At 34.3% G+C, this 23,677-nt stretch overlaps 1 protein-coding gene across 3 annotated transcripts in view; it reads right to left on the minus strand.

Annotated features, from left to right (window-relative positions):
* Positions 1–23,677, minus strand: part of LOC111053226 (uncharacterized protein C18B11.02c) — a 658,598-nt gene that overhangs the window by 198,875 nt on the left and 436,046 nt on the right. For 2 of the 3 annotated variants that reach the window (XM_039425338.1, XM_039425337.1), the window contains exon 2: positions 18,916–18,999. In XM_039425338.1, coding sequence (XP_039281272.1) covers positions 18,916–18,999 — 84 coding nt within the window. Of the gene's footprint in view, positions 1–15,778; positions 15,863–18,915; positions 19,000–23,677 lie in introns of all 3 variants that reach the window. The other variant, XM_039425336.1, reaches the window with a different exon arrangement.

Raw genomic sequence — 23,677 nt, forward strand, 5'->3', positions numbered from 1 at the left:
GAAACTACAGATCAACAAGTTGAGTTAGAAATGAGCTACCGAACACATTAAACATAAACATGAAAGAAAAACATTTTTGTCATAGTCATTCAATTTCAGCTGTTTTACATCCATGAAATCAAGCCGGTACACAGCTGATTGTAGAACAAATAAGCACATAATTCTCATTACAGCATAATATACTGTAATAAAATCATATATGTTTTCTTTACAGTCGAGTATGTTTTCTAGTTCCGAATTTGGAACAGCAAAACTGCCGCCTTTTAACGCTCCAGGTGGATGTTTTGTCAACTACAATCAAGAAATTCCTGATTCGAAACTTGTAAACTAGGTTATGTTTATAGAATGTATGTAGTAATGGCAGCACAAGCAGGTAATGTTTTCTGTTTCTCAATTATTCTTTCTCGCCACACTGCACAGAAAGCAGCTGTTTTCCAGTCCCTACGTAGATCTGAAAGACATTGTTTGCAGACGACTCTCGTCTGACGTCAGAACAGGTTTCTTTCTGGCCTAGGCCGGAAAGAGTACCCTTTCCTGTCGCTAACATGGAACTAAGAAAGGTGATCAAAAAACAGCTGATCAAAAGACTTTTCATTATTTGTGTTCATTATTCAATAATTAATACATTTATAATAATATCATCTTATTGTCATTTGTAAGAATAAAAAAGTATAAACTCAACCTCCCACATAATTGAACATCATCTTTTAGGTTATTTAGACAAATCAGAATAAAAAATAAAAATACTTGGACAATTTCCTGATATTCAGATTACCTCAGATTTGCTAGAGCTATCACCTTCCACTTCTGCTTTCGGAAGTGCTTAGTAAACAACTATTCTCATATATTGTTTATTTTTGTGTGTGGCGAAAAATAGCGTTCGTACCACGGGCAAAAATGTTTTTCCGGCTCTCAATATTTTCTAGTCCTCGGCCTACGGCCTCGGACTTGAAAACCGATTTCAAGCCGGAAAAATCTCATTCTCTGCTCTAGGTGCGAAATATACTATTCCAGATTATTATGACAAAAAATAGTGTAAGTTACTTGGACTTGAATGTCTTTTGCAGTGCTCAATTGAAATTCTAGTCTCGGCTGACGCCTCGACTAGAAACATCATTCTTGCCTGCAAAACGGCCCTTCCCGTCCTTGTGACTTAAGATACTATTACAATATGGAAAAACGTCCTTTACATACTTGGATTAATTTCCTTAAACTATCGTGTAGCATCCCACTATAGAGTCTATGTGTTGGTATGCATTTAAAACATTTATACATTGATTTCCATTTTTAAGATTGACAACAATTTTTGTCAGGAATTCTATATCTAAAATATTGAATTGGAGTATCGTATGCTGCATGTAACCGAGCCATCTAGAGAAGATTCTGTTCCTATAACTCATGTGAGGGTGAGTTAGTAATGACATAAGTGTTGCCAGTATCAACTTTAAACGCTTCTACGTCTGTTCAATTGGTGAAATTGAAGTTTGGCAAAGTTAAATTGGCGTCTTTCGTCAAGTTAGACTCTTGAAAGGGCAAACTCACGTGTTCGACGTTTTGAAACCGTACCTAATACGGTAATTGGAATTAAGATCTGTAATATTATCTAAGTAATTACATTCCGTCTCCGTTTATTAACTATTCAAACCGTTTACCAGTATTTCTACTCATATGACTATAGTGAGGTTATAATGGCAGTGGAGAAAGATAGGAGAAAAACGTTGCCAAACCTCTGTCTTGACAATGCCTTCTAGAGACGGTAGCAGATACAGGTTTATTAATGTACTAGCCGTCAGTCTCGCTTCGCTTGCCATATCCGTCTAGCAAGGGGGCTACGCCCCCTGGACCCCCGACTGGATCGTCCAAGAATGAGATCAGCAGGCTCGCTTCGCTCGCCTGCATTTTTCATTCGAGCATTTTTATCATATGTTAAGACGATCCAGTCGGGGGTCCAGACTAAACGTCTGGCTAAACGGATATGGCGAGCGAAGCGAGCCTGACGGCTAGTAATATAATATTCCCAGGAATAGTTCTGAATGAAGTAGCAGTGCCCAATCAATTTTTCCGCGATAAATGCATTTCAATCTTCAACTTGGTGCCAACCTAACTAAGTCAACTCAACTTAATGCCAACCTGACAAAATTATTAATTTAGTTACCAGTTAACAACTGTTTCGAAGAGGTACTCTCTCTAGATTAACATATGGTATGGACATTTTTCAATTATAATTAAGAGAATAAGAAGAATATACATGCTAAAAGACGAATTTTAAACCCTTAAAAACCAACCTTAGAGTTAAAATATTGCCAAAAGATTTCTTAGTGCGCCTCTAAAGGGCCAACTGAACATACCTACCAGATTTGAACGTTTTTGGTCCGGTAGATTTTTAGTTCTGCGAGTAAGTGAGTGAGTGAGTGAGTGAGTGTGTGAGTGAGTGAGTGGGTGAGTCAGACAGTCAGTGAGTGAGTGGCATTTCGCTTTTATATATATATATAGAGTATTGACTGTTCATTCTCGTTTAAAATAATCAATTATACATTATTAAGCAATAAATTATATTTTTAAATAATTCCATAATGGATTTCAATAATCAAGATGAAATATTTTGTTGATTAATTCTACATTGTTAAAAGACGATCTGGCAACAGAGCAAAGCGAGAAAGAAAGCAACCTGAATCCGTAGGTGTGCAAGTTGCCTATACTACGCCTGCCTGCCATCTTCTAGTAAAACTGGTTCGCCCGGCAGAATAATAATCGAAATTGAATGACGGGTCTCTGTCCTCTACTACTCAAATGATCAACACGCATCCACAGTTTAGTATCATTATCTCAAATAATAATACAAGCAATGGGTTTATTTTAGAATAGCAGTTGTTTAAATTAGCAACGTACTGATTATAAAATATTGATCATAATAGACGATGAGCCACATTCTGGAGTCATGCCCACTAACCAGATTCGATGGAGGGCTGCAACAATTAAATTTAGCTCTTGACGATGTCATACTCTGGCCTGATAATCTTGTTTGACAAACATAGTATAAAGTATGTATTTTAGCTTACTGAATTTTTTGTTCTATTAAGATGTATTATGTATAGATAGTGTATCCTTGTATTTTGCTGCTCGCACCATATGCATATAATATAATAATAATCTCCCTTGATGCGATTTGCAATAGAGTAGACAAGTTTCTATTTTATTTTATTTATTCGTAGATTAAATCACAAATCATATAAATAATTATGATTGAGAAAGAACTACAGGCTTGGCCCAAAACTATTTCATTCCCAAATTTTGATAATTACTATTATGGCATTCACTGAGGCCATTCCCTAACAGTTTGATAATAATTTGGCTATCATGCAAGTATTATCCTCCAAATATTCTATCCAAACTCCTCAGAGTTTGAATTTCTGCAAAATCATACTGCAGCTCCATGTGGGTATGCTTTCGAAAAAATGTTAAAACGTAGAATTACGTTCAAACAAGCTTCGTTGGATTTTCTGGCATTAACGTTTCTAGACGTTTCATTGACAACTGGCAACAATATCCCTCTCTTTTTCTGTCAACTGCTCCAGTTTCACTTTGATCCATTCATCTTCCAAAAAATAACTCTATTTCTTCCTTTTCAATACTAATTGATCCTCGATATCTTCGCAATATATCCAGACGCAAAGTCTCTCCCATTCAATTGTTCATGTGATATCAACTGTTCATTCTCGTTCAAAATAATCAATCATATTTTATTAAGCAATAAATCATATTTTTGATAATTTTCATAATGAATTAAAATTGATTATTTTGTTAATTGATTATTATTAGTTCTACATTGTTAAAAAACGATCTAGCAACAGAGAAAAGCGAGAAAGAGATAGCGCTATGCGCTTTGTTGAATGAAAGACGAGGTTAGCAATACTATTTCTAATCAAACACTGCCATTATAACGTGGACCTAACTTCAGTGTTTGATAGAACCTGATGAGATAAATAAACTTTGATTGGCAGCCAGTGTCTGATATGAGTTTTGATTAAATGAACATGATGAATAAATATAGAATGACACAGAATAACAGGAACTTTTATAAACGCCATAAAACATTATTGGGAAGGGCAAAAATGATTTTATTCAAACTAATGTAAAGTTCAAGACTTGCCATTTGAGAATTATTAATAACATCTATCACTTTTTGACGATTACTTCTTCAAGATGGCTTCCTCCTGAACGAATACACTCATGAAAAATCTGTGTTGACGATTCCTCATTGATCGCTGCAACATCTGCGTTCCCTGGTCCCATGATCTGTCCACCTGCGATTTTCTGTTTGTGGAGCTATCTCAAATCAAATCCAGCCGACCAGATAGCCGAGTTGACTAAGGCGTTGCACCCTTCAGTCTGCTAGTGCTACCTGGTTGCGGGTTCGAATCCCGTCGAATAGGCATGGACGTTTGATCATCTCATCAAATCACCATGCACTTCCCATTACCCACACACGAGCAAAAAAAGCTCATGTAGGCAAAAAACAAAAAACAGAGAAGTAACAGCACAAAAAAAATCACATATAAAACGTTTTCACAACTTGACCAATAACTGTGGTTGAATCATAACAGACAATTCAAAATTAAATTAACAATATCCCAGCTGAAATGTTGCAGCAATCGTTCAGGAATCTCAACACAGATTTCAAGAGTGTATTCGTGCAGGAGGAAGCCATCTTGAAGAAGTAATTGTCAAAAAGTGATAGATGTTATCAATAATTCTCAAATGGCAAGTTTTGAACTTTACATTAGTTTGAATAAAATCATGTTTGCCCTTCCCACTAATGTTTTATGGCGTTTTCAAAAATGTTCCCGTTATTTTGGGTCACCCGGTAAATTGAAACCTCCGGCCGTTTTCACTGCACATTACCATAGAGAAACAATAGCGTAAGTAGTGTAAAGTTTTGAAATTTGGATGGATAAATAAAATTCCTAAGCGTACTCCACCAAAAGTAACGTGACAGTAGATATCCCATGGTATAGGGAATTTATGTCGCAACTTTTACTCTTATCTCAAGCCGATTACTGTCGATGATTATCAATTTTTACTGTTTTGTTGGGGTGAGAGTGAATGAACGACACAATATGAGAGACTACCAGTGTCACACAGCTTCACGGGAAAGATTGACATGAACTATTGGCTTGAGATAACAGTAAAAGTTGCGACATAAACGCCCTATATCATGGGATATCTACTTATGCTACTGTTTCTCTTTGACATTACACCGTCAACTGTGAGTAGACAGAACATTTCATTTTACTTCTACTACTGTACTATGTCAAATTTATTTATTAAGTTATTTACTTAATCTATTGTACATAAGTATTTAGTATAATTTATAATTTTGTTTCTGTTTTGTATAGTTAAATTTTCATTTTGTTTCATTTTATTTTAATGATGTAATGTGCTTTTTTGGCGAAATAAATTCAATTCAATTCAAAAATCAAAAAATTATATTGTTCTGTATCAATTCAATTCAATTCAGTTTATTTAAAAAAAAACATAATACACGAGTAAGAAATACAATATACAACATATTTTGGAATCCCCCTACTGGACTATCCATCTGTGTGTAGGGGGGGAGTTCCACTTTGTACATAATAAGCTTAATCTGCTCATAGAAGTAGATAATGGAGAATACACTTATATTGTACACACTTACACTTATACTTATCAATCTATGTATGCTGTAAAGTTGTATGTAATTTGTTATAAATGGAAATTGAAGCAAATGTTTCTACTCGTTTGGGTCGCACCAATTTAAATCATTAAATCATTTTATTTGTTAACAGATAGATTCAATCTGAGTCTAATCTATTTGATTAGAAATTTGCTCGTTTATCTGAGTATTGAAGAGTGTAAATTGTATTTTGAAAAGTGAAAGTGACTTAACCAACATTTTTATTTGGACAGTATAGTATTAATTGGAAATGGGACAGTTTTGGGCATGAGCCTGTTGTGCCTTTCCTCATGTTAAGTATTTGTACACAATGTGAATAAATAAATAGATAGATAGATAACAGATAGATGAAAATAATATTTGAATAATTCATGGTAAATAGATGCGATGAAGAAGACAAAATTTTGAAATTGTTCCTCCTTTTGTCAACAAGTCCAGTTTCCACGTGAATAGAAAATAGAAACACCTCTCTAAAAGTGAAGGGAACGACAACATTGTTGAAGGATACGAATTCAAGGCAGTGTCACTGAACAGAGGGCAGAAGAGGTCGTTGAAGACCGGCGGCTTTAATTAAGGCATTATATTGGACTGTTGTTTACGTTGCAGCGGAAATTGGCCACCTATCGGGTCTCGCCTTCTTCACTTCACCTGCTTACCTCTCCATCCTACTCAATCTAAATTCCTCAGCTAACAACTTTTAATTTTCTCCCCTTGTGATCGTTCACTTCTTCAACGCAGTTTACCCCACTTCCGCTTTTTTCAATTCACGACGAAATTGCCTGCCTTTTCCACCTAACGCACCCATTTCTCTTTATTGAACCTATAAACCCGACTCACAGACAAGTTCCTTGATATTTCCAATTTCTCATCTACATCGCCCAGGAATCAAGGAATGAGCGCCTTATGTCATTCCCGATCAGCTCAACGAGTTAGAATTAAAATTTTGATTCAGTGTATTATAGTAACACAAGTGTTCGAACAAGATATCAGGATTATAAAATAAAAATTAGTGAAATCAATCGCATTATTAACTAAAGGGTGAATAAGTTGAAATTTGTATAATGAGTATAAGTTATAGAGTATAGTGAACATGTTCGAACACTGTATACAAATAGTGTTTTGTATATAATCAGGATGCTAAAATTACTTTTTGTGTAGTTGAGAAGTTGCTATTGTGGTAATTATTCATATTAAATAGTCTCAGTATTTTTGCTAAGAAATTCTCAAAAACCACAGATTTATTGATAGTTAGAAAGACTTGGAGTTTATCAGAGATTGACAATGGTGTAACAACCGAAACCGGTCTTTCTAACTATCAATAATTCTGTGTTTTTTGACAATTTCTTAGTCTTTTTCATTCAATATGAATAATAACCATAATATCAACTTCTCAACTACACAAAAAGTGAATAATTAAAAATTTGTATGATGAACACAAGTTATATAGAGTATAGTGAACACGTTCGAACACGGTATACAAATAGTGTTTTGTATATAATAGTGGTATCAGGATAATAACATTACTCTTGGTGTAGTTGAGAAGTTGATATTGTGGTAATTATTCATATTTTTAGTAAGTAGTAGGTAGTCTCAGTATTTTTACTAAGAAATTCTCAAATATCACAGATTTATTGATAGTTAGAAAGACTCGGAGTTTATGAGAGATTGACAATGGTGTAATAACCGAAACCGGTCTTTATAACTATCAATAAATCTGTGGTTTTTGAAAATGTCTTAGTCTTTTTATTTAATAATAACTTTAAAATTAGCGAAATCAATCGCATAATTAACTCAAGGGTGAATAAGTTAAAATTTGTATTTTGAACATAAGTTATACATGGTACAGTGAACACAAGTGCTCGAACAAGATATCAGGTTAATAACATTAAAATTAATGAAATCAATTACATATTTTCTCAAGGGTGAATAAGTTACAATTTGTATAGTGATCTCAAGTTATAGTGAACACGTTCGAACATTATATACAAATATTGTTTTGTATATATAATAGTGGTATCAGGATTATAACATTAAAATTAGTGAAATCAATCACATAACTCTCTCAAGGGTTAATAAGTTACAATTCGAATGGTTGAATTCAGCATAGAACATCATTACATCTATGATAGAAAGCAACCTTTTTGTGTGTCGCCTATCCACCGTATCATAAGCCAAGAAATCGAATGAAAGCAAAAAACCATAAACATTTTTTACACGGAGTAATGTTTTAATTGCAAAATTTGATGGGCGAGACTGTACGACCCTAAACTGCTGCAGAGAATTGAGATTTTGTTTCATCAACGCTAAAACAATCATTTTTCACTGAAATGTGACCCTCACGAGGTAAGTTACATGGCTCAACGAAAAATTGTTTTTAATATTCATTGAGGCCTCTCACTGTTCATAGATGGATAAATATTCGTGCTACAGTAATCCAGTGGTTTAATATTCACGCTCTCACTTCAATCATTTTCCAACTGTTACCAAATAAAATCATTCCCATGTTCCGCACTTTATATGGCAAAAACCACAACACTCTCTCATCCCCGAGGGATTACGGGTTGGTGAGTGTTGCAGTTGCAGCCGCTGTTATTAAGTAATATTCCACTTGGAATACACAAAAAACGTTTTACGGAAGTCATCTGCTGCTAAACGATTTCGCAATACTGAAAGCTCCATATTCAAATTCGAATTCCGTTTGTTATTATAACCGATATTATTGATTTCATTGGAATAAAATTACGAATTATAATTGGAGTTTGAAAAAGTCATACAGTTTTGATGGGGGATTTCATCACACCATGGAGATTTCACCTCACCATGAATTCACTCATTGGAGCATCTATTCACACTCCTGATTTATGTATTTATAATACTCCTGATAAGGATAGAGTATAAGAGAAATATACAAATAGATCAAGATTAAATGAGTTTTGTTATGACGATTATAGTTTTGAATATCCGTTGCTATTATAAAATTATAATAGTACTAGTAGTTCTGTAAACAGTAGACCTCGTGCAGTTATAGACCACACCCTCCGCTTATAATGGCCAGCAGAGTAAATCCTGTCTGTATGTCGTGTTGGCGAGATATTGGTGTGAAAACGGCTAACGGCTGTTGGGGTTGGTGTATCAAAATGCAAACATCAAAAGCTAATCTCCTTCAAGACATACTGGCAACAGGTCAGCCCGAGTTCAAAGCAGAGAAAAATCGAGAGACAATACTACCCTATTATATTAAGCAAGCAATTTTTGTATTTATATATGTTTATATCTGGTTATTTATGTTTAACGAATCTCGAAAACGGCTCTAACGATTTTCACGAAATTTGGAACATAGTAGGTTTATGATATAAAAATTCGATTACACTAGGTCTCATCCTTGGGAAAACTCGCTGAACGACATTAGAAGGATAACTCATCCTTGGCTGAAACAGCTGTGGAATAGTAAAAAAGTGAGTGAGCGAGTGAGTATGTGAAAATCAAAATATCGCATCCCCGAAATTCATAAGATGACATATAGCCAGCTGTGAAATATAAACAGGATCATTCTAGAGAATATTGTGTTCTGTTCATCAATAAATGAAAATAACGAGCTAAGCTCGGTGCCCCGATATTGTAATACTAGTAGTTCTGAGAACAGTAGACCTCACGCAGTATTCTCATCCACAAGTACCTGATTGAAACTATAGACCTTATGGAGATACAGCAATAGACTGGCATCTCCACACATCTGTGTAATCACTTGTCAGCTGATTTATGATGTATAATTCTATAGTCTTATTTTTACTCTAATATTGGCGTATGAAGGAGGCTCCTTTTTCCTTTTATATTATCCTTGAAATGCAAAATTTCCAAAAACCTTGTATATACGTCGACGCGCAATTAAAAAAGTAACATACCTGTCAAATTTCATGAAAATCTATTACCGCGTTTCGCCGCAACATATAAAATGCGCAACATATAAACATTTGAACATTAACAGAAATGCCAAACCGTCGACTTGAATCTTAAGTTGCGTACAGATATACGCGCCGCGAACATGAGCAATTCACTTTTAAACAGCTGATTATATCTGTATTTTTACAGAAACGGTAAGATACAGATATAATCAGCTGATTAAAAGTGAATTGCTCATGTTCACGGCGCGTATATCTGTACGCACCTTTAGACCTCACTTCGCTCGGTCAATTAACTGTTCATTCTCGTTTAAAATAATCAATAATATTTTATTAAGTAAGAAATTATATTTTTCAATAATTTCATGATGAATTTTCATAACTAAGATGAAATATTTTGATAACTAATTAATTATTGTACATTGTTAAAAGACGATCTAGCAACAGAGAAAAGCGAGAAAGAGATAGCGCTATCCTATTTGTTGAATTATAGACAAGGATAGCAATACCATTGCCATTATAACGTGGACCTCACTATAGCAAGCACTCTGAATTAACTCCTTTTCATCCGAATGATCTGAGCCCTCCAAGTGCTCGATCAAATCAGAAGGAAATTGAAACCCAGCCCCACTTCTATAGACCCTCAACTACAAATACTCGAATATCAAACAGATGTGGAAAACAATGAACTGTTGCGTGAACTTGTTAATTGATTCATGAGCGTGCAGAATGGAGCCGGAGTTGGGAGAGTTGCAGTTGGGCTAACTCCAATTCACACTGTTCGCAAACTCCACAATCGTAGCTAACAATCCGATAATCGTTGTAAATCGCACCAATTGCAAAGGAAGTGGTAAGCGTCTTATCATCTATGATCTTCACGATGTTAGCTGAATCCTTGAGACTCCAAACTACTTATAGTAGGTGATGCCAACTAATTATATATCTCATAACTTACTTCTGATAATTTCTTTATATATTTCAACAAGAATAGAAATGGTATATAAGATCTTTTAGTCCCGTTGTTATATTTCAAAGATATTTGTAATATACAACCAGTCTATTGAGAAACAATTGTGCATTTCTGGAATTACAAATAACAACATTGATGATTCAATATTGTAATTACTGTTAATATTGATTTATTGTTGTTATTTTAAATCCTATACTATTAAACGAGCAATTTCTGTTCATATGTTTAGATGTTTAGATGTTTATGTTTGTATTTCACCGGATCTCGAAAACGGCTCTAACGATTCTCACGAAATTCCAAACTTAGTAGGTTTATAATATAAAAATTCGATTGCACTAGGTCTCATCCCTGGGAAAAGTCGCTGAAAACACTGAAAGGATAGTTATCATTCAACCTTGGAAAAACAGTTGATAATAATTATTTCGTCGTCTGTTGATGATGGAAGTGAGTGAGTGCTCGTACATGTGTGTGGGACTGTGTCAAAATTATGACTCAGCTGTTGAACTTTTGTAATCATTCAATCAGGTACTTAGTGCCGGTTGCAAAGAAGCCGGGTTATTTTCAATCCTGATTAATTCCAGTAGATCCATCTTTTTGAAATGGTTTTCTGAGATTTGTTTCAAGTGAAATCAATCAGGATTAAAATTTAACCGGCTTTTGTGCAACCGGGCCTTTGTGAGGGGAATTTTTGCATTCCTCTGGGAATTAATTTCAATTTACAGTGATTAGATAGAACATTTCTGTATGAAAGTTATTATAATTTCTTCTCTCGTAATAAACTTTTCATGCTTTTGTACTCCAGAGCGAAGCTCGGTCACAGAATAGATACAGAATGGAAACTTGTAATCAAACGCCTATCTAACCAATGCTTTTTACATGACCCCAATACTAAACACGTCACGTGACCTTGGGAAGTTCCAATCCTGGTCTTCTGATTGGCTCGTGGCAGTGAACGAGATCAATTGATCCGGATCATTAAAGTGATCCGAAACTACCATCAATATTATTACAATGCAGCGCTCCCTAACAAGATGGCGGATTTTGGCGTCAGGGTATAGCCAAGTTTCCGTACTGTATGTATACTGTGGCTCGGTCTCGGATATTGTAGAATCTATCTACAGTATTTATTTATTTAATTAATTTATTCTCTTATTAAAGCATAGTAAATTGATGGAAATTCTATTTATCATCTTCACTAAAGTGACAAAGCTATGAAGATGAATATTAGGGGAAAGATTCAAGTACACATTGAGGTATAGTGGGGTCCACGTTATAATGGCAGGGTATGATTAGCAATGGTATTGCTATCCTTGTCCATCATTCAACAAAGCTGATAGCGCTCTCTCTTTCTCGCTTTGCTATGTTGCCAGATCGTCTTTCAACAATGTAGAATTAATAACTAATAAACAAAATATTTCATCTTAATTATGAGAATTCATTTTGAAATTATTGAAAAATATAATATATTGCTTGATAAAATATAATTAATTATTTTGAACGAGAATGAACAGTTAATATTACATCAATAAACCTGTATCATCTACCGTTTGTATTTAAAGTTTTGTTTCTTGTAGTTTTGAAGAGTTATATCATGGAGGTGACGTCCACCGTCTATAGAAGGCATTGACAAGACAGAGGATCAGCAACGTTTTTCTTCAATCTTTCTCCACTGCCATTATAACGTGGACCTTACTATAGCAAGTTGATCAGAGTACAGTAGTTAAGTGGTGGTACATAGTAGGTTGATCAATCCTAAATTGTAGGTTCATGATTTTTTTTATCTAATCTTAGGTTTTATGGATTGGAATAATTCTATACAAGGTTAATTAATCGAAAACCTATTAACTTTTAAATTCAATGTAGACTACAGTGGAGATTCCGATGATATAGTACACAATATAATGGGAAACAAGGACAAAAATGGAAAATAGCTATCGATTAATCACTGGGTAACTAAGAAAGTAATCTTGCAAAGTCAACGGCCAGGAATGAACAGTGTTATTCAATACAGTGTCAAGTGTTATCGCAACCAAGAGACAGAGACAGAGCTATTGGTGAAGGTAGCTTCAGACTAAGAACGAGGAGTGAGTAGGAAGATCATCGCTGAAAGGAGTGAGAAATGGAGGTAATTATGATCCTCAGAGACAACAACTGAGCTCAGTGCACACTGCTCTGTCTGTCGAGTAAGATTAAGACCCTATAACGGGGTGCCACTTGCGAGAACAAGTTGAAATGGGGTGCCATTGATGTTGCTACTTGCGAGAACAAGTTGAAATGGGGAACGAGAAGGCCAGAGAATGGAGAATACAGGACGCCAGAAGGTCAAATCTGTATGCATTTCTAAACAAATAAGGGAGCACCACTAATTAGGACCATATTCACCGAGATTACAATACAATTTGGAACAAATAACAATTTCAGGAATAGCTTATTTCACTTGAAGCTTATTAATTACAGACTCGAACTGCACAAAACGGAAGTGTTTAGAATTTACATTTAAATCATGGATAGAAAAGCAGTAAACGCCCTACCTACGTTGAGGTATGAGAAGGATTGAAAAGTCCATGGCTACTCAAGAGAAGGGAAATTATCGGGAAAGTAATCATAGCAAGAACGACTCGATTTTCCTTAGTTTGAAATCTGATCATGATTGATTCAACTTTAGGAACCTTTTGATATCATCTCAAGTTAGAAATATGAACAGTAGAAGAATTATAGTATCATTTAATATTAATAAAATAATAAAACAAGAAAACAATGTTTTTATGGGGTGATAGTGTATGAACGGCACAATATGAGAGACTACCAGCGTCACACAGCTGCATAGGAAAGAACTATGTGAACTATCGGCTTGGGATAACAGTAAAACTTGCGACATAAACGCCCTATACCATGGCATATCTACTTATGCTATTGTTTCTCTATGCTAGTAGTTTCGGTGATCACACCATCGACAGGTTATTCTTGTTTTATTATTTTATTGATTTTGAAGGATACTATAATTCTATTTTATAAATACAAGAAATTAGCCCTGAATTCATACATTTTAAAGAACAGTAGAAGATTTAAGTCTTTAGTAACGGAATGGTTAAAGGAGAGAGCATTTTACTCGGTTGAAGAAATGTTGAACTGCAATGCCTATCCATAATATTATTGTTCTCAATTGCTTTAACTCCGGTCTGTTTGCAGATCATGTGGCTGTGTTAATTTATGTATATTTTCTTTTGTGTATGTTCTATATAAATAATTATGCTCAATTGACTTTTGTCCATGCAATCAATGTTTGTTTATGACAATAATAAAGATTTGATTTGATATGAATATTGAATAAAACCGTCTTGATACTGTCAAAATTACTAATTTATTTCAAAAATTTGAGATTGTTCTATATGAATAATTTGTTCAATTGACTTTTGTCCATGCAATCAATGTTTGTTTATGACAATAATAAAGATTTGATTTGATATGAATATTGAATAAAAACGGCTTGATACTGTCAAAATTACCAATTTATTTTAAAGGAATTGAGATTGATGTAAGAAGCGAAACTAGTATTTCAGATTGTTTTAATAAATTAGTTGTTCTGACAATATAAAGTATTTTTTATGCAATATTTATAGACTATTTTCAAGAACTTTCCAATGCTGAATCTATAATGCTCAGATTTCAAATTGATGGATAATCAACAATATCACCCTCTCTACAATACAGAAAGAAAATTAAAATACAAACGATCACATAATTTTGTCATACATTAATTTTATGAGAATATCTGTAACATGTGAGTAAATTAACTAAATAGATACCCAAGAATAAATAATAAATAAAAGTTAACTCAAAAGATAACAGAGTAAAAAATGTTAACTCTAACCCTTTTGATATGAACATGTTACACTATGTACTATAGTATACTCAAATACATATATTTCTGACGTTAATATAAATTTTTGCAGAGAGCATAAGGTTAATCTAAGTACCTATAAACATATTATGAAACAGGAATACTAAACACTATGTATTATAGTATACTCAAATACGTATATTTCTGACGTTATTATAAATTCTTGCAGAGAGCATAAGGTTAATCCTAGTATTAACATATTATGAAACAGGAATATTAAACATTATATTATAAATTAAAACAGGAGACACAAGACATGAATAGATTGAAACCACTTAAAAACTTACATTATAAACGGAAATTTTCGGGAACTGAGTTCCCTTTCTCAACCGAGCAGAGAGTGTTTATATTAGAAAGTTTATATTTATAAAGAAAGTTTATAATAAGATATTATTGAGAAAGTTTATATTACAAACTTTAAAGTGTTTTCTGTTAAACACTATATTATAGTATACTCAAATACGTATATTTCTGACGTTAATATAAATTCTTGCAGAGAGTATAAGGTTAATCTAAGTATAAACATATTATGAAACGGGAATACTAAGTTTTAGCAGACATTAACGCGAGGATGATATTTCAAGAAATTAAGAGGAATAATTCTTAGCGGACGTCTATTGCGAGTATAAAGCTATAAAAGCGTTGTTAGTATCCAGTGAGGTCCGCCCTAATGGAAAATGTAGCAGGGTTTTATGTTTCACACCCTCCTCGACCAGACAGTGCGGCCGCATCTAGAATCACAACGGGGTGCCCACTACTGGCGGCGAAAAATATTAAAAGCATTTGGGTCACTAGCAGTGAACACTGAACAGTGAAGCTATAAAATCTGCATAAAGCTATATCCGAAAAGAAAGCTCGCTAAAAGAAAACAAAGGTACGCTGAAACAAAAGCTGGCGGGTAATAACAGTAAATGAGAATCGCCGGCCGACACTAAAGAATTGAGGAACGTCCGCGCAGTTTTATGGCCCCTAATACGATGCAAGATGGCTGACAATGCATTTCACAGGTCATCACTTCCCCAAACCGTCTGTCGTATACCTCACTAGTTATTTTGTTAATTATGCGTAACAACATTCACTAAAATAATGCTTGCTATTATTTTAAGAGAAGTGCACTCCAATAGGGCTTTTGCCTAGTGTGCTCATATTTATTTCGCTTTATGTTTTTGTAATCTAAAGCAAAACATATACTTTTTTTGTATTTTTAAATGGTACAATGTTTTGTAATAATATCATGTTGTGCGGAATAAATTATTTTTTGAATTGAAAAAATTAAAATGTTTCAAAATACTCACCTTTTTAAGATCTTTGTTGATGTCCACTTCGTCAGAAGCTTTCCGCTTTTCACTGCCATGTATTGTCAAATCAGCCTCTCCTATCTGAAAACAAACAAGAATAATATGTTTAATGAATGATTCCATGTTGAATTTTAACACAGAGAAAACGCAGCAATACAGGGAAATTAATTCATGCGGGTATTCGACGACCTCTGAATGTTAGTTACAAAAAAAAACTGTAAATAACTTCACTTACAGGGTCGGGAAAGAGCCATCTTTGAAGGCAAGTCTTGTTTCAGGTTCAACTCAACTTTTATTTCCCAATCGAACATACTAAGGCTTCTTCTTTAGGTGCCGTCTCCGTTTCGAAGGTTGGCAATCATCAAGGCGATTTTTACTTCTGAGACCGCAGATCGAAATAGGTCATTATTGCTGCATACTAGCCTTTTACTAAAACTATTTGATATTAAATCATCCAGTGACCTCCTATTAGAGGGGTATAATGACTTGTCATGTCAATTTAAAAGTTTAGTCATTTCACTTTCACTTTTATTTGATAAAAGCATTGGAGGATGAGTAATTGCCGTTGCAATGCTCATTAAACTCATGTATCGAATAGAAACAACCTTCAATTAGCTCTTTTTCAATTCCCTTCTAATTTTTTTCAATTTCTGAAAATGTTAAATGTTCAGGCAAGGTATTGTAAAGACTGATACCCAAATTCCTAGCCCCTCTAGCGAAAAGAGTAGTTCGATGATGATCATCTCTAAGATGATGGCGTCTCCTTGTTTCGTATAAATGTATTGCCGATCCTCTTGTCTTATCGCTCTCATTTTTCTTAATTAAGGAGATACATTCATAAATAAATGATAAAATATAGAATAAGTGCAGCTTCACTATTCACATTCAAGATATCCTTATTCCAGAGGCCGACTCAACAAATAAATATGGTCATCGAATATTTATTTTGTGCAATGAACAGTTTTCATTAGTCATAATAATATCTATAACATTTTTCATACGGGATGATGCCCACATAAGGCTTGCTCCTGTTGGAAAATGAAATAAGATTTTCAAAAATCATAGAATTGGCCGGTTTCGAACCCACGTCCAGGCGCAGTGATAGCAGACTGAAGTTGCGACACTCCAGCCTATTCAGCAGAGCCGGCCGGCCAAAGATTTGCTCCTGTTGGGGAATGAGATAAGATGTTCAAAAAATCATAGAATTAGCAGGTTTCGAACCCACACCAAGACACAGTGATAGCAGACTGAAGTTGCGACGCTCCAGACCATTCGGCAGAGCCGGCCGGCCAAAGATTTGCTCCTGTTGGGGAATGAGATAAGATGTTCAAAAAATCATAGATTTGGCAGGTTTCGAACCCACGACCAGACGCAGTGATAGCAGACTGAAGTTGCGACACTCCAGACTATTCAACAGAGCCGGCCGGCCAAAAATTTGTGTATCCCATTTATTTTTTTCATAGTCCTGTTCACAGTTAATTACTAAAGATTATTCATGTGTTACCTGATCCATACATTCTTGAAGAAAAATGGAATTATACTATATTTAATTCAACTTAGGGCCGTTTGCACAGTCAAAGCTTAAACTTAATTTAATCAGCTGGTGGCTTAAACTAAAAAAGGAACCACATCATAACAAACGAGACTTTATATGGATTTAATTCAGTTTAAAATGAAATTAAGTTTGAATTGAATTGAGTTTATTTCGCCAAATTATACATTATTATAATATTTAAAAAGAAATACTAAGAAATTGTCAAAAACCACAGATTTATTGATACTTAGAAAGCCCGGTTTCGGTTGTTACGCCATTGTCAATCTCTGATAAACTAAACTAAATTCAAGAGCAGCAGAATTTATACTAGTAGGCGAGTACTGCTATTGGTCAAGGGCATGAACGCCTGCCATTGGTCCAACTAGACAGTATCCTCCCACATAACGGTGTCACAAAATGGCGGCTTAAGCAACAGACTCGCCATGATAACAAAATTTACTTCCAGTACAACTACTTTTATTTTATGAATTACTTTCCTTTTATTTTAAAATTTACTTTTTGTACTGAAAGTAAATTTTGTTATCATAGGGAGTCTACTGCTAAGCCGCCATTTTGTGACACCGTTAAGTGTCTAGCTGGGCCAATGGCAGGCGTTCATGCCCTTGACCAATAGCAGTACTCGCCTAATAGTATAAATTCTGTTGCTCTTGTATTTAGTTTTAGTTTATCAGAGGTTGACGAAGGTGTAACAACCGAAACCGGTCTTTCTAAGCATCAATAAATCTGTGTTTTTTGACAAATTCTTAGTATTTTTATTTAATATGAAATCCTTGCCTTATAATTCCTTAAAATCCTTGACTTGATATGTTTCAGTACTTGATTCCATAAAATCTTTGATATGAGTCATTATCAATCACCTGATGATATGGAAGCCACCTGAAATGGTGGAGCTGTCTTTCAACAAGAGGACCAAGGACCGAGGTGGTGCCCCGTTTGGGGTTCAATGGAATAATATTATTTTGTTTATTTATTACAATATTACATACATAAAGTAAGTAACATTACACATATATGCAAGCTCTTTCGAGCATGTCCGCATATGGGAGATTATTGATCAGCACATTTTACTTTGAAGATAATTGAAAATTTTAAAGCGATTTTGAACATTCCATTCCGATGATTATGACGTTTCTCTCTAATTCACCCAAGTATTAATTCTTGTTGAAATTTTGAGTTACAGAAAAAACATATATGTATATGCATATGCATTCATAGGCCAAGTTTAGGAAAAATAATTTTACACTTAATATGTTAAATATTAATAGAATCAAGTAAGTTCTGGAGCCACGGACATGCCTCTTCCCCAGCATCATGAACTCCTGTCAGCCCTCCATGATAGGAGTGTTGTGGACACTCAGATATTAGGTGATTCATTGATGGAATTATAAAAAAAAAAACAGAAAAATCAGCCTTTGTTAGTATAATGCACTTGCAATCATTTAATATGGCACTGGAAAACGAAACATCAAGCAAGATTTGCTTGTTATATCTCGAATTCCATGTGGAACAAATAGAGAGGAAATTCAACGTGATTACATCAATATAAGGTAGAACAGAGAGAATGTTTCAAGCTACTCACCTTTTTAAGATCTTTGTTGATGTCCACTTCGTCCGAAGCTTTCCGCTTTTCACTGCCATGTATTGTCAAATCAGCCTCTCCTATCTGGAAACAAACGAGAATAATATTGGTTTAATGAATGATTCCATGTTGAATTTTAACACAGAGAAAACGCAGCAACACAGGGAAATTAAATCATGGGAGTATTCGACGACTTCTGAATGTTGGTTACAAAAAAACCTGTAAATAACTTCACTGACAGGGTCAGGAAAGAGCCATCTTTGAAGGCAAGTCTTGTTTCAGGTTCAACTCAAATTTTATTTCCCAATCGAACATACTAAGGCTATTTGATATTAAATCATCCAGTGACCTCCTAGGGGTATAAGGACTTGTCATGTCAATTTAAAAGTTTAGTTATTTCACTTTTATTTGATAAAAGCATTGGAGGATGAGTGATTGCCGTTGAAATGCTCATTAAACTCACGTATCGAATAGAACATCTAATCTGAAGCTCTTTTTTAATTCCCTTCTAATTTTTTCGATTTCTAAAATTGTTATAATTATGTTCAGGCAAGGTATTGTAATAACTGATACCCAAATTCCTAGCCCCTCTAGCGGAAAGAGTAGTTCGATGATGAGAATCTCTAAGGCTAGCTACACACACATCGATTTTGGTTGTACGATGAAAAATGATAAAGATGATGGCGTCTCCTTGTTTCGTATAAATATATTGCCGATCCTCTTGTCATATTGCTCTCATTTTTCTTAATTGAGATACATTCATGAATGAATGATAGAATAAAGAATAAGTGCAGCTCCACTATTCACATTCAAGATATCCTCATTCCAGAGGCCGACTCAACAAATAAATATGGCCATCGAAGATTTATTTTGCGCAATGAACAGTTTTCATTGGCCACGAGAATATCTGTAACATTTTTCATGCAGGATGATACCCACATAAACCTTGCTCCTGTTGGGGAATGTGATAAGATGTTCAAAAAATCATGCCATTGGCAGGTTTCGAACCCACGACCAGGCGCAGTAATAGCAGACTGAAGTTGCGAAACTCCAGACCATTCAGCAGAGCCGGCCGGCCAAAGATTTGCTCCTGTTGGGGAATGAGATAAGATGTTCAAAAACTCATAGATTTGGCAGGTTTCGAACCCACACCAAGACACAGTGATAGCAGATTGAAGTTGCGACACTCCAGACCATTCGTCAGAGAGCCGGCCGGCGATAAATTTGTGTATTCGATTTATTTTTTCTCATAGTCCTGTTCACAGCTAATTACTAAAGATTATACATGTTTTACCTGATCCATACATTCTTGAAGAAATAGGGAATTATACCATCTTTAATTTAACTTACGGCCGTTTGCACAGTCAGAGCTTAAACTTAATTTAATCAGCTGGTGGCTTAAACTAAAAATGAACCACATTATAACAAACTTGACTTGATATGGATTTAATTCAGTTTCAAATGAAATTGAGTTTGAATTGAGTTTATTTCGCCAAATTATACATGATAATATTTAAAAAGGGCACAAAATGCAAGCAGCACAACGTACAATTATGTAAAATAAAACTTAAGGCATCATGACCTGATTTGAAACAATTCAAATTGTTTTTTCTGATTCAAAAATCAAATACATACAAAATTTCAAATACATCAAACATCAAAAATGGAAATAAAATACAAAGTGCACTGAAGAAATTGTATAAAATATAATTTATGTAATAAGGCTTTCTACGTATAATAATATTATACAATAATCTACAATAAAAATTATACAATTTTTCTACAATAATTATATTAAATTATAATAGTGATACATATTATAAGAAATAATAGAGATTGATATATTGATTAATAGTGTTATAAATAGAGAGCTTTAGACTATTATAGTTTATCCTTAGATGTGAGAACATTGCACTGCTTAGCATATCTGAACCCTAATAATGAAATAATAATTGTCCACATAGGCCTAATAGGCCTATGAAAACTGTCTAACCAAAAAGTTTAAACTGTCACTGTGCAAACAGCACTTAGAATAGTAAAGAAATCCTGCCAACCAACGGAATGTTCAGAGACAACTTCTAGCAAATAATTTGTGACCAGGTTCGACTTCGATCTCATTAGTCCAATTACATAAACTGGTTAATTTGATTATGTTTAAAACTTTAACGTGGCTGATAAAAATATTAGGCATGCCAGAAAACAGGTACCCCAAAATTTGTTTTAAGAAGCTCATGCTTTTGTCAGACAGTCAGCTCTATCAAAACAGAAATACTCTCAACTGGGTGAATTTGGTGAAACATCATTTAACTCTTGCTTATGTCAATACTGATTGGAATCAGGCGGAGAATTGGTTGACACGGCTTGGTAGGATGAAATGGGATATAGTTAGTAGACATGGTGCAATATTGTTCGAGGCAGACAAACAGGAAGCATTCAACTCCATTTCTTTCCCTTTCTACCAGGCTTTAAATCCCAATTTTGCTCTAGGCGACCAGCTTCAAATAAGATCAGCGTTTAAATGTATAAGATTAGTCACACAATTACGTATGGCATCGAAATCCGGAATTTATCTTTATTTAGAGAACAGGGGTATATACATAGACAGTATGGAGTATTGTCCACTTTGTAACATGCGAGAAGATGAAACACCCACTCATGTCCTGGTACGTTGCCCGATGTATATTGATTTGAGACAACAGTTCTTGGCCAAATATGTAAGAAACATAGTCAATCCTGAAGATAAAACTCTAGTTCTTCTCTCAAATATAACAGCAAATAAAATGAGGGATATTTACAATTACATGATTAACGCTATGAATATTCGAAATTTAATTCTGGAAACTACAGGATAATATTGATGTATAAATAAGTATAAGTTTAGAGTGTATGTACAGCGTAAAGCACATTTTAATAAAATTATAGACTTTGTTGTTGATATTGCTCGATGATTGATTAAGAACTAATAATTATTGTTGGTTATTCTTCTTATGTTTTTGTAAAGTTTCTATTTGTAATGTTAAAGGCCTATTATTCTCATATTATATTATAAACTTTGTACCTATAGTATTGTTATTGTGATCACTATGAATAATTTTGTTGTTTATGGGCTCAAATCAGATAGCAACTCTATTTGTATGTGCATAACATGCTCGTTTACAAATAAAATGATTATTTATTTATTTATTTATTTATTTATTTATTTATTTATTTATTAGTCCAATTACATCCAAAAATACGGTACAAACGTATTGAGAGGTACAAGCCGTGACAAATAACACAGTATCTGCTGAGACAAATTAGGTGCCAGCGAAATGCTACACAAGTTTTAATTGTGATCAATCAAGTCGGTATGGATAATTGTAGTGATTTACACAGATGATAGTTTCGGCACAAGTGGTGATAATAAATTTGACACGTAAAGGCGTTAGTAGCAGAGAACAAACAGTGAAATAGTGGCGAATCGGGGCCTGTGTAGTATAAATCAAAAGCTGTGGAAAGACGAGGACACGTGGCTGAACGCTGTAGACAGGCAGCATCCTTGTCTGGCAGAGAGACAACGCGAAAGAGAGGCCTACTGCATCATGCACACACCCCAACGCAAAATATTCGTCTAAATCATTAGCTGGAAATTTATCGGTCGTTAACAGTCTGTTCAAAAGGTATAAATCAGTCGCGTGATGACAGACGCAACTGAGAAATGGTTTGTTGCAGCAGGTACTGTAGTCTTAAGAGTGCTACTGAACGCTGCAGTTTGTTGTGCAAACAAGTGGATTCAACACCAAAATTTGTTGCACTGTTGGTAATTTGGGGAGAAAAGTTGTAGTGCTAAGGGTTTACATTACACAAGCAATTCGTTACAGTTGATTTCTTATTATTGAAAGATTTATTATCAATCTATCTAAATTCAGATGTGTTTTTTTCTATTCTAATTTGGTGAAAAGATTGATGAAGTTTGCAGTTTGTTGTATAAACAAGTGGATTCAACGCCAAAAATTGTTGTACTATTGGACATTTGGGGGGAAAGATGTAGTGCTAAGTGTTTACATTATATAAGCAATTCATTACAGTTGAATTCTTATTATTGAAAGTTTTATTATCAATCTATCTAAATTTGAATATGTTTGTTTTATTCTGATTTGGTGAAGAGATTGATGAAATTTGCAGTTTGTTGTATAAACAAGTGGATTCAACACCAAAATTTGTTGTACTGTTGGTAATTTAGGGAGAAAAGTTGTACTGCTAAGTGTTTACATTACACAAGCAATTCGTTACAGTTGATTTCTTATTATTGAAAGTTTTATTATCAATCTATCTAAATTCAAATGTGTTTTTTCTATTCTAATTTGGTGAAGAGATTGATGAAGTTTGCAGTTTGTTGTATAAACAAGTGGATTCAACACCAAAATTTGATGTACTGTTAGTAATTTGGGGAGAAAAGTTGTAGTGCTAAGGGTTTACATTACACAAGCAATTCGTTACAGTTGATTTCTTATTATTGAAAGATTTATTATCAATCTATCTAAATTCGAATACGTTTTTTCTATTCTAATTTGGTGAAGAGATTGCTGAAGTTTTGAGCGATAGCCTGTTTTTTCTTTCCCGACTATATTGTATCATAGAGGAAAATAGCATAAGTAGATATCCCATGGTATAGGGCGTTTATGTCGTAGCTTTTACTGTTATCTCAAGCCGATAGTCCACGTAGTTCTTTCCCGTGAAGCTTTATGACGCTGGTAGTCTCTCATATTGTGCCGTTCATACA

This window comes from Nilaparvata lugens, chromosome 3 (genome assembly GCF_014356525.2).
Source record: "Nilaparvata lugens isolate BPH chromosome 3, ASM1435652v1, whole genome shotgun sequence".
Classification (NCBI taxonomy): domain Eukaryota; kingdom Metazoa; phylum Arthropoda; class Insecta; order Hemiptera; family Delphacidae; genus Nilaparvata; species Nilaparvata lugens.